Source organism: Sceloporus occidentalis, unplaced genomic scaffold, assembly GCF_023333645.1.
Source record: "Sceloporus occidentalis isolate IW3139 unplaced genomic scaffold, rSceOcc1.0.p SCAF_7, whole genome shotgun sequence".
In the NCBI taxonomy this organism is placed as follows: Eukaryota; Metazoa; Chordata; class Lepidosauria; order Squamata; family Phrynosomatidae; genus Sceloporus; species Sceloporus occidentalis.
Genome location: NW_028316987.1, coordinates 38084596 through 38097400, shown reverse-complemented (window position 1 = coordinate 38097400; position 12805 = coordinate 38084596). Strand labels below are relative to the sequence as shown.

At 47.2% G+C, this 12805-nt stretch overlaps 1 protein-coding gene across 4 annotated transcripts in view; it reads right to left on the bottom strand.

Annotated features, from left to right (window-relative positions):
• The window catches only part of PDE1C (phosphodiesterase 1C), a 280396-nt gene extending 277973 nt beyond the window's left edge, over window positions 1–2423 (bottom strand). For all 4 annotated transcript variants that reach the window (XR_016281913.1, XM_089532634.1, XM_089532636.1 and 1 more), the window contains exon 1: window positions 2197–2423. Coding sequence is in view for 3 of the 4 variants with exons in the window: in XM_089532634.1 (XP_089388760.1) it covers window positions 2197–2281 (85 nt within the window). In the remaining variant the exon portion in view is untranslated. The remainder of the gene's footprint in view (window positions 1–2196) is intronic.
• Between the last annotated feature and the right edge of the window lie 10382 nt (window positions 2424–12805).

The following is a 12805-nucleotide window of genomic DNA, read 5'->3' as shown; positions in this document are numbered from 1 at the left end:
CTATGTTTATATTTCTGTGATGTTAATAAACATTCTGCTGTTACACTACTGTTGCATTTAACCTACTTTTTAAAAGTTGCAATCAGCACGCACTTGCTTGAAAGCAAATCCCTTTGAAAAGACTGGAGCTTCTTTTTGAGTTAACATGGATAGGATGAGGATAGACATCGAATTGATTTGAATGAGCGAATACGCTATGAAATTAGGGGGAACAGAATATGCTGAAATTCCACCACCATGTTTCCAGTGGGCCTTCAGCAGTTAGAAAACAGACGAGAAGAATGTAGTTGAGCATAAAATTTTAAAAGTTCCATATTGCTGAATGTTCTCACCCATAATATTTCAACAAACATTAACCCACACACATCTATATAATGGGGGGACGCAGATTCTGTAACAGAACAATCCCTGTTTTCTAACCCCATTGCAAACAGGGCATGAAGGGTAGCAAAACATTCACCTTCTTTTTATCCTCCATGGGTACTTTCTTCTTTTCTTCATAGTGACACTTATGCTAATAAAGATAACTATGCCAATGGCATAGACTGGATGTGCTTGGGAACCTGAAACTATCACAAACACTGACATACAATTCCCTGTTTCAAGTCCAACTTCCAGCAAAGACACAGTCAACTATATATTAGCATTCGTTGTTTTTCTGATAGTTTAATGATAATATCTCCATAGCAAAGCCACCATCCTGTTAAAGGAGCAGTACTTCTGCCAGCCTTCAGGCAGTACAAGAATTTATCTGCTCATCCTCTAATCAAAACTTCTACTTAGTCTTTAATTCACCATTCATATTCATTTCTTCTTCCCCACCAAATTCTGCAAGAGTAGGTTCATTCCATTCAGCTGCAACAACACACGTTCTCAGATTCAAGTGGCTTGTACAGAAGGTTTTTCACAGCTGTAAAACACAGCGCAAGAGACAGCAAAGGGACTGTGGCAAAAGTTGGTGCATGCCACTCCATCCAGAATTAAACTCTGGTGTTATTTACACTAACATCAATTTACAGTTCTAATGGATAAGTGCAGTTTTGTCAAAATCTGGTCTTAATACTTAGAAGAAGGCATACAAATAGAGCCTCACTTGTTCCTCAAAAAATTATCCATTCAATTTAGAAACTTAAAACAAGTCAGCAGTATAGCTTGTTTTGTTAAGATACATGGAGATTTGCACTGCAGAGTGCAGTCAGGTGTAAAATGTCAAAAGAACAGCCTGCAAGGTTTACCCTAGGAGTCTAACCTTTGCATGCAGTGAGTTTGATAAGAAATGGGTTTTTAAAAAAATAATAATAATAATCTGGGGGAGGTGGAGATACCTGTTGCTTTGAGCAATTTGTCTTCTTTTCTCCAGCAAGATAATGAACAAGGTTGGCCAAACTGATCTCAGGTTCAAAGAAATAAAATGAGAGGATTTAACATCTGGCATGGCTTAACTCTTAAAGCTCTTTGGGATGCTCTCAAAAGAACGTTGAAATAATTACAAAGACAAGGGTATATCTGAGCATACATGGAGTGTCTTTCAATACTAGTTAACCTATCACAACCAGCCTCAGTATCTTTAAGATTAAGGGATATCAGAAGACATGTTTTCCCAGCACCTGAACACTTCTCTTCTTAGAAATGTACCAGCATTTGCAGTCAGGACAAAGGAGACTGGATACAATTTAGGTCTCCTCTCTTTCCATATCCATTTTGTTTTTCCACTAACAATATAAAACAGCAATTTCAGGAAGGGTTTGACTCAATTGACAGTGGCATGGGTTCAAAAGATTTGTTAGATCAGTGAACTCCCATGGGGAAGAAAAACCTCAGGGCATGCACACTGGGTTCCTGAGTTTGTTGTCGGAAGGAAAGGCGGCAAACAAGTTGGAAATCTGTAATCCCAAAAACATAAGCTTTCCTGAGATAAAAGCTCCCCAAGAAACAAAAGTTCTGCCTCTCTGTGCAAAGCCTTGCCAAAAACATCATGAAAACGTGGTTGAGAAAGGCATATTTCCTGCACAAAAGAAAGTCAGTCAGTGAAGCAGCAGAGGGAGAGGGAGGGGGACAGAGCAGAGCAGAGCAAAAGTTAGAGGATGGCGACATCTTCAAAAGGCATCCTTGGACACACCACCTTTTCCATCCCCTCTTCCTCTAGGATAATGAAGAACACCACCACCCACACATGCCCTACACACAAGCGCTCACCGATTGTGAAGCTATAGCCGTCAATGCTGAAAGTGGCACTCCGGCATTTTTTAAAGCCTTCTTTTCTGTTACTTGGCTCGGTCATGATGATCCTGCCAGAAGGATTCTAGCTGTGAGAGAGCAGAGCAGCAGCAGCAGCAGCAGCTGAGGTTCTCCCCTTGTGGGATGCAAGCTTTGCAGTGATGGCAATTAGTTGCCCTCAAATCTCTCCCATTGGCAGCAGCACTCACAACTGACTTCACACATCTCCTAATGCACTATGCTGGATGGGGGGGGGGGGGAGAGAAAGACACACACCCAGCAATAATTCTCCACCCCCTAAGACTGTCACAGCAGCATATTATACTGACGTGCCTTACTCAGAGGTTCTAACCACTGGTTTAGATATGCTACAATCCCAGAGTCGAGAAAAATTAGAGCATTGCCATTTGCCAGGGATATAGCTATGGGGAGGGATGAGGGCATAGCCCCTCAAATAAGTATTCTTTTACACACACACACCCATGAAATTTTCCTTCATCCTCCAAATTTCTAGAATTGTTCAACTTTAGCTGAGTGTTTAGAAATACAGTTCAGGCACTCAAATGGTAGACAAAGTTAGCAAGGTAATGTGAACACAACAAAAGTAAGTGTCCTGGGTGTGAATGGTTTTCAATGTCTCACTCTCTCCAATGCTAGAAATTTGAGGATTCAAAGAATATTTTATGGGGGGGGATTCATACTGGGGGAGGCAATGTTCTAATTCTCCCTTCTCCTTCCACAGCTACTTCCCTACCACTCACCCAACTGTACTGTTGTTGTTTGGCATCAAGCTGACTAACTTATCACAACCTTATGAAAGAGAGTGTTCCAGGATGCAGAAAAAATGAAGCTTGACCCCACTTAATCTGCCATGGCTCAATGCTAATTATGGGATTTGTAGTTCTATGAGATATTTAGCCTTCTCTGCCACAGAGCTCTAGTGCCACAAAAATCCCAGAATTCCATAGCACTGAGCCATGGCAGTTTAAGCGGTGTCAAACTGTGTTAATCCTACAGTGCAGATTAGACCCAAGAGCCTCAGTCATCAATTATCTTGCACAAGATTTGCAGACTCAGAGCAATGGCCTCCTTGACTGAATCAGTAGCCTTGGTATAAAAGATCAAAATATTCAGTGGGATACTGAATACTATGACATATGTAGATCTTCAGAAGCAAGGGAAATCTGAAGTTCTGCATCATAGAAGTTCTACATCATAGAGATTTCCCCATTGCAATTTAGCAACAACAACAAAAATGCAAACCATGCAACAATGCACTTATACCCCCTAAGCATAGTCATTTGTATTATTAAGCAGAGTAAGGCAGCTGATTATGGGGTTTTCAGACAAGGCCAGCAAATTATTATTTCTTTTTGTTATTGCAAGGAATCCTGACAGTTAGGTCACAATTAGAGTAAACATATTGAATCAATTGTTGAGTCAACACATGAGTATATCCAGCTGACTGAATGGCTCTCCTCTACCTAAAACTAAAAATAAGATGTATACCATTATAGTATTATTGTGGGTTGGTTTTTTTTACTGTCAGGGATGGGGAGAGATGTTTGTATGATGCTGTGACTCATGTACCAAAATAATTTGGCTGGCTTTGGACACTGTGGACTTTGACTTGAGTGGGTGGCATTGTTTGCTGTACAGCTTGAGGCAAAAAAAAAGTGTATTGGGCCATCCCTGCTCAAAGTAGTAGAAACAAGTTCTTTTCACCTGCCAAAGGTCTCTTTAAAAGGTTTATTGAAAGTAGGTCAGTTTAAAAAAAATCTTGGCACTCTTGTCAAATGCATTGATCCTGTGATTTCTCACTTGTCCAAGGTTACCAGGTTCAGACTCTGAAATGGCTCGCCTCTAAAAAAATTTCCATCACAGAAGCACACTGGTGGGGAAAAGCAGGCCTAGTGAAACACTATCTCTTAACGTAGATCTAAAAGGCTTGCATTCATGTTTGGAAGGAATCTTTATATAAAGGGATCGCAGTCACATGAGGTGCCTCTATGGAGCTTAACACTTGGGCAAATAAGATGGCTTACCTCTTTGGACGTCAATTCTGGATCCGGGATGCCCCCGAATATTATCATAGGACTTTATCGCACAGGCCCTGGAACGGGCCTGTTGCATTCTAAAAGGGGACGTGATGAGAATGGGAGGCAGCATAGAACACTGTTTACCGCACAGGGACAATGCTGCCGCCACCGCCAAACATTTCCATCAAGTTCTGAATGCTTCCCAGAGGGGGCAATTTTCAGGAACACTTGAGAAAATCACCCCCTGGGGAACACAATCCGGAACACGATGGATATGTCCGGCAGCGGTGGCAGCATTCTCCTTGTGCAGTAAACAGCGTTCTATGCTGCCTCCCATTCTCATCATGCTTTTAGAACGCAACAGGCCCATTCCAGGGCCTGTGCAATAAAGCTCATAACTAAATCATCACTGATCTAGGTGGGATGCCGCCGCCTGGATGCATCCCACATCGAAGCCTCACTCAGCTGGCCAATTTTTTTATGTTGGAAGCTCCCCAACTTCAAAAAAGTGCTGGCTGAGCGAGGCTGCAAACTGGGATACATCCAGGCAGCAGTATCCCGCCTAAATCGGTGGTGATTTAGCTATGTTTACATCCAGGGACAATCAATAAAGTCTCCTCTGGTTGAGTCGAAGGCTTTCATGGCCGACATCCATAGTTTTTTGTGGGTGTTTTGGGCTATGTGGCCATGTTCTAGAAGAGTTTCTTCCTGACATTTTGCCAGCATCTATGGCTGGCATCTTCAGAGAATGAAAATGCCAGCCACAGATGCTGGAGAAACGTCAGGAAGATACTCTTCTAGAACATGGCCACATAGCCTAAAAAACCCACAAAAAACTATCTCCTCTGAGTTTTAACATTTAATGCATGTCCCCCAGTTCACCCATCTGTAAACCTGCAGTGGGAGATTTAAGGCTTAAATATTTTTTGAAAGATAAAAATAATAAGGCTGCTTTAAAGTACTGCTCTTATTCTCTGGCTCACTTAGAAATCCTTTTCCCCCTTCAGTAAGTGGCTTTCTAGGTCACCTAAACACTGAATTAGCTGCTGCATTTTTAAAAATGGAGAAGCCATGAAATTCACTCATCTCAGAAAATGCAAAGTATTCAATATTCTAAATCTGACTTTATACCTGCTTCACCTAATAATTTTCTACTAAATCTTAAGACTCTGTCTCCTCTCCCTTATAGAAATCATGTCCTGCACTCCAAAGTAAATATGTGTTGCTTTTCTCATTGACCCTGCAGCTTCTTTTAAGACATAGTCTTAAATGGTGCCCTTTATTATTAGGTAATTTGTGCCATCTACTGTCAAATAGACGCCCCCTCTTGCCCTTCGCACCGGACCACCGCTGCCGCCGCCGCTGCTGGGACTGCTCTTCTGCCGGGCGGTTCCTCCCGGGGTGTCGGAGGTGCGCAGCAGCGCACCGCCTCGGGAGGACCGCCCTCGGACTGCGGAGCACCCCGAAGGGGCTCCTCTTTGGACTCTGCAGTGCTGGCTTTGGCGTTTGGCGGCCAGTTTTAGGTGCAGGGGCTCTTTAAGGACCACCTGGGGGGAAGCCAGAAGGGAACTCCGCCAGGTGAGAGCGGCGGAGATAAAGCCGGGCGACCGGGCCCTCTCTGACACGCCCCCTCTTGCCCTTCGCACCGGACCACCGCTGCCGCCGCCGCTGCTGGGACTGCTCTTCTGCCGGGCGGTTCCTCCCGGGGTGTCGGAGGTGCGCAGCAGCGCACCGCCTCGGGAGGACCGCCCTCGGACTGCGGAGCACCCCGAAGGGGCTCCTCTTTGGACTCTGCAGTGCTGGCTTTGGCGTTTGGCGGCCAGTTTTAGGTGCAGGGGCTCTTTAAGGACCACCTGGGGGGAAGCCAGAAGGGAACTCCGCCAGGTGAGAGCGGCGGAGATAAAGCCGGGCGACCGGGCCCTCTCTGACACGCCCCCTCTTGCCCTTCGCACCGGACCACCGCTGCCGCCGCCGCTGCTGGGACTGCTCTTCTGCCGGGCGGTTCCTCCCGGGGTGTCGGAGGTGCGCAGCAGCACACCGCCTCGGGAGGACCGCCCTCGGACTGCGGAGCACCCCGAAGGGGCTCCTCTTTGGACTCTGCAGTGCTGGCTTTGGCGTTTGGCGGCCAGTTTAGGTGCAGGGGCTCTTTAAGGACCACCTGGGGGGAAGCCAGAAGGGAACTCCGCCAGGTGAGAGCGGCGGAGATAAAGCCGGGCGACCGGGCCCTCTCTGACACGCCCCCTCTTGCCCTTCGCACCGGACCACCGCTGCCGCCGCCGCTGCTGGGACTGCTCTTCTGCCGGGCGGTTCCTCCCGGGGTGTCGGAGGTGCGCAGCAGCGCACCGCCTCGGGAGGACCGCCCTCGGACTGCGGAGCATCACAACTGCGCATTTGCGCAGCTGCGCAGCACTAGTGTGGGAGGCTTGATTGGCCCTGGGAGCAGAGGATGCCTGTAGTGGCTCACCTCTGCTCCTCTAATAGCCATAGAGGGGTGGGGGGAGGACAGGGTTGTGGGGGATGCCTGGGCCAGGGATAACACCTTGGTGGGCGGAGCTCCAATAGAGGTTGTGTGGGGCAGGGGGAGGTATGGCGGTGGGAGAAGGGACTTGCGTTCCAGGGGAAGGCGTGATAGATGCGTCATATCTATCTCACCTTCCTGTCCCCCTCCCAACCTAAAGGACCTGAGGGTCTCTCCAACCGTGCCACAAACCCTGTCGCTGCTCCTGTGCAATGCCAGGTCTATTAACAACAAGTCCCACATCCTCCACGACCTTCTGGAGGACTCTAGGTGTGACCTGGCTTGCATTACCGAGACCTGGCTGGGGCCTGAAGGGAATGCTGTGTGGGCTCAGGCCCTGCCTGCCGGGTACTCGGTGAAGGACCAGCGTAGGTTAGGTGGGCGGGGGGGGGGGGGTGTGGCCTTGGTACATAGGAACATCGTGTCCCTCACCCGGAACCACGTCCGACAGACCTCCTATATTGAGTGTGTTTACCTGACCCTAAAAGCTAGGGACAGTCTAGGGATTCTGTTGGTGTATCGGCCACCCCGTGCATTAGCGGACTCCCTTAACGAGCTGACACAGCTGGTCGCTGAGCTGATGTTGGAGACGCCCAGGCTTCTTGTCCTGGGTGACTTCAACATCTCCCTCACGGCCAGCTATGTTCCACCCGGTGCGGCTCGGGAATTCATGGAGACCATGACGGCCATGGGCCTGTCCCAGCTGATACAGGGTCCTACGCATTGTGCGGGTAACACACTCGATTTGGTCTTCTGTACGGACGCGGAAAATCCGTGGGTGGAAATTGCTAAGATTTCCCCCGTGTCATGGACGGACCATTTCCTGGTAGAGGTGAAAATCAAGGCTTCTACCCGGATCCCTCCCGGGGGTGGTGGACCAGTTAGGATGGTCCACCCTCGAAGGCTGATGGAACCTCAGAGGTTCCAAGAAGCCTTAGAGGGGCTCACGGTTGGAAATGACGGCGACTCTGTTGATGCCCTTACCGGTATCTGGAATACCGGTCTTTCTGGGGCTATACACAGAATCGCTCCCAAGCGTCCTCTCAGGCCCGCTTCCAATCGTAAGCCCTGGTATACGGAAGATCTCCGGGCGAGGAAGCGGGTCCTGCGACGACTAGAGTACCGTTGGCGGAAACACCTACGCTTAAACGACAAGACTCTCCTAGACCGCTTGTTGAAGGACTATGGAGAGGCAATACGAGCAACTAAGAATTCGTTCTATGGTGCTCGCATTGCGTCCGCGGAGTCACGTCCGGCAGAGTTGTTCAGGGTGGTCAGGGAGCTAACTCAGCTCCCTCCTGCCCCGAACCAGATCCTTGAACCTTCAAAGGCCTGCTGCGACCTTTTTAATGACTTTTTCGTGGATAAAACTTCTCGTATAAGCGAAGGTCTGAACGCCGATGTTAATGCAGAGCCTAGGGTAGAAGTGTCCAGAGCCTCCGTGGACTGTGTTACACTGGATCAGTTTGAGTTGGTGAGTACCGAGGATGTGGACAAGATCCTCCGAAGTGTTCGGAAAACGACCTGCTCTCTTGATCCCTGCCCCTCGTGGTTAGCGGCCCAGGGGGGACCGGTAGCAATGACATTGCTACATCGGATAATCAACACCTCTTTGAGGGATGGGCAGTTTCCATCGGATCTAAAATTGGCCATCGTAAGACCGATCCTAAAAAAGCCCTCCCTCGACCCCCTGGTACATAATAATTATCGGCCTGTTTCGCTGCTACCATTTTTGGGGAAGGTGATTGAGAGGGCGGTTGCGATCCAGCTTCAGGCGGTCTTGGATGAAACTGATTATCTGGATCCATTTCAAACTGGCTTCCGGGCGGGTCACGGGGTTGAGACGGCCATGGTCGCCTTGGTCGATGATCTCCGTCTGAGCATCGACGGGGGTAGCGTGTCCCTGTTGGTGCTCTTGGACATCTCAGCGGCTTTCGATACCATAGACCATGGTATCCTTCTGGGGCGCCTGGCGGAGGTTGGGATCGGGGGCACTGCGCTTCAGTGGTTCCGGTCCTACCTCTCTGGGAGGTCCCAGATGGTGCAGCTGGGAGACGTGTGCTCCAGCGAGCGGGCCCTTAAAACTGGGGTCCCTCAAGGAGCCATTCTGTCTCCCATGCTATTTAACATTTACATGAAACCGCTGGGAGAGATCATCCGGAGACATGGGGCGCGGGGTTATCAGTACGCTGACGACACCCAGATTATTTTCTCTATGTCTCCGACTGATGCAGTGACCGGGGATGGCGTCTCTCCTCTCGCGGCCTGTCTGGAGTCAGTAATGGACTGGATGAGGAAAAACCGACTCAAACTAAATCCAGAGAAAACGGAGGTACTAGTGATAGGTTCCCCCGGTCCGGGAATGACGGTGATTCCACCTGTCCTGAACGGGGTCACGCTCCCTGTGAAGGACTCCGTGCGCAGTCTGGGAGTGCTTCTTGATTCGTCGCTTCATCTGACTGCTCAGGTGAATGCGACGGTCAAGAGCACCTGTTATCAGCTTCGGCTGATCCGCCAGCTGCGCCCATACCTGGACCGGAGGGACCTTGAAACTGTTGTACACGCCCTGGTAACTTCGAGATTGGACTTCTGCAATGTACTCTACATGGGGCAACCCTTATACCAAACTCGGAAGCTCCAACTGGTACAGAATATGGCAGCCCGGCTGGTCACTGGTGCGAACAGGACCAGCCATATAACACCTATACTTAAAGATCTTCATTGGCTGCCTATATGCTTCCGAGCTCAATATAAGGCGTTGGTTATCACCTATAAAGCCCTAAATGGCTTGGGCCCAGGATTTCTGAAGGACCGCCTCTCCCCGTACAATCCGCCTCGCACCCTCAGAACATCTGGGCAGCAATTGCTGAAGGTGCCAGGGGCTAGGCTGGCTTCTACCTCTAGAAGAGCCTTTTCCACAGCTGCCCCTGCCCTCTGGAACACGCTGCCCACCGAGCTCCGCTCATCTACTACCCTGGCCCAATTTAGGAAGGACCTCAAGACCTTCCTATTTAAGCAGGCATTCCCCGACTAAACATCCTATGGGCCTCCCTCCTCTTCCGTGGCCATGAGGATGGGCTAACGGGGCTTTTTATTATTTTTATTGTTTTTATTGTTTCTTTTTGTATCAGTATTGATGCTGTTGTTGTGTTTTTAATCTGTGTCTGTGCATTGTCTGCTTTTGGAAGCCGCCCTGATCTTTTTGGAAGGGCGGGATATAAATAAAGTATTTATTATTTATTTATTATTATTTAAATACACTATAGCTGCCCTTCACCATCAGGCTAGGATACCTGCAGATGGATTGTTAAACATGTCTGAACCCTTTGAGATGGAAAAAAATGCAGCCTATTAATAAATACAAAATATTACCATGATGCTTGTCAACAGAGCACAGCATTCATTGAAAGATCATATCTTTGAAAATACAACTGAATTTAATTGTTTACTTTAATTTACAAGGAAGGAGGATGAGTCATACCAGCATGGAATATGTTTCGTCATATCACACCAATAATGTATTTAGTCTTCCCTATATACTGTCTGCAGAATAGAAGTAGACAGCCTGACTAGCAGCTAGTGGGAAAACAGCAGGAGAAAGAGAGAGATTGCCCTTATGCCCTGCTAAACTGTATTATTTCTTTTCTTTTGTTCATCTTACAGACAATGACTAGGACAACATCTCACACTGCCTTCTTGTTGTTCTATAAATCCCATACTTAAAAAGCCGTGGGATGAGCCCAGGTTGCAGACAGGCTGCAGACAGGGGAATGTGGAAAGACCCATCTTTGAAGTCAAACGCGCATTTATTCTGCCAGGAAATGACGGGATAAAGCCCATGTGATAATCTCCTAAGAGTCTTACAGAGCTCTCTCTGGCTGTGAGGTCTATTATCTCAGGCCAAAAACAGTGCTCTCAACAAGATCCTGGTTCCTGCCAGGAAGCACAGCTCATTGTGGATGTACCTAATGGCTCTTCCATGCTGTTAAATAAACCACCATGAGCAGGGTTGTACTTTCCCTTAGGCAGAATTATTATTATTATTATTATTATTATTATTATTATTATTATTATTATTATTTGGCTGCAGTAAATTTTTCCCAGAGGACTTGGGTGTGAAAGGATTGTATGGAAAGAGGCATTCCCACAAGTAAGCTGGACCCAAGCCATCTGAGGCTTTAAATTACCAACACCTTGTACTGTGCCCAGAAATTAATAGGCAGCCAGGCAGAATAGGCAGAATGAAGTAACTGTGTCAGGTGGCAGCTACTAGGAAGTGTTGGAAGGCAGCAGCATTTCTCAATCCCTGTTGTTCCACACTGTTGGGCAACAGAACTGTGTATATACATCATGGCCCATCCTATACTCAGGTTTCTTTTGACAGTGTGTTGCAGCTGTGAAAGGCATCTGCCAGCCTGGTTTCCTTCTGCATCTGGAATGAGTACTAGCTCATCTTTCATCTTGTTACCCAAAGAATGGGTAAGGGGACAGGGGTCCCCACCCACTGTCAGTGTTACTTCAAATGTTGGAGAAATTAGCTTTGCAAGTTGCTTGGGTAACTTTTGGACTGTGTGCACCAGTTTATACCAGTACTAACAGTGATTGGATTAGGATACCTCTGAGATGGATGGATGGGGATGTTTGGCTGGGCCACAAGGGGTAGGCAGAGAGAGATTGGTTTATTGCTTGGATATGGTGGGATTCTTTGTCTCAAGTTTTGAGAGGAAATGATGATTACTTGGGGAAAGAAAAGAATGCTTAATATTTGATGGTTTGTTTACCTGGATGTCCGTATGCCTCTGAGTCACATTCTTTTTTTCCTAGGAACCTGACTTACTGTTCCTCAAAGGTCATCAATCTCTCCTCAAAGGTAATCAATCTCTCAAGTACATGCTATCTCCAAGATATGATATATGAAAATATGAGGACCCCAAAATACAACCCAAGGTATGCAGGGGTGCTTAACCATCTCAAGCAGCAAAATGTCTTGCGCTTGCTGTTTTAAGATTTTCCCCTAGCTAACAATACTAATTAAGTTCAAGGATGGTGGACTCCAAATGGAAATGTTGCCCATTCAAAAAGAGGTATCACATTTCAAGTAAACTCAAAGATTACTGGAGACTATATGCAGCTCAAAATGGTTCTTGTTTTTCTGGCCACTAACTCTCCCTGCCAGTTTTCTCCTGTTTCCTTGTTCAAAACAAAAGTAACCAGCAGCATGGAATCATCTTTTACATCTCCTGAATCAAGGAGGCAGGTCTGTCTAGTCAACCTTCCCTCCCCTCTTACAGTTACCATTCCCTTCAAAAAGGTAAAGAGGATTAGTTGGAAAGGGGTAGGGAAGAAGGACCACAAAAACCATCTGGATTGGCAGGGTATAACACCAGTTTTGAATTCTGCAAGCATTCTTGCAAAGTGCTTACAAAATCCCTCCCAACTTTTTCAAAACTTTAGCAAGAAAGTTTTCAAAATCCCAGATGGATTGGAGTGTGTTGACCTCTGCAGACAATAATCATCCCTGAACTGTTTTAGAAGAGCCACAGTCTAATTAAGATGCCATTATGTGAAACACCATGTCCCAGCATCCTTAGGCAAACCTTTAATATACTATTCAGAAGTCAATGAACTTTGAAGGCACAATGGACACCACAGAGAAACCAATTCCTCCATAGTTTCCCAGTAGTGAGACATGTTGCAAGACATCTAAGGCATGTGCAGACTGGCCAAAAGCATTGGGATTTGGCAGGCTATTCTGTGTTTGACTAGCGTGCCTCATAACAGTTGTTCCTACTGCCTCATCGAGATGCCCTAAACATACCAGGCCATCATCCTTTTTGTCTATCATAAAGTGTCGTATGGTCGGCTTTCTCCTTCCCTGAGACATGTACTGAGGGAATAAAGATTAGAGCATAACTTCCACAAGAAATAGCAAACCTCCATTCATCAAGTCATCAAAATAACTGCCCAGACATCCAAGGAAGAACTGACACAATGCAGTGGAAACTACCCCCTGCCTGTTTTGGAATTTCCT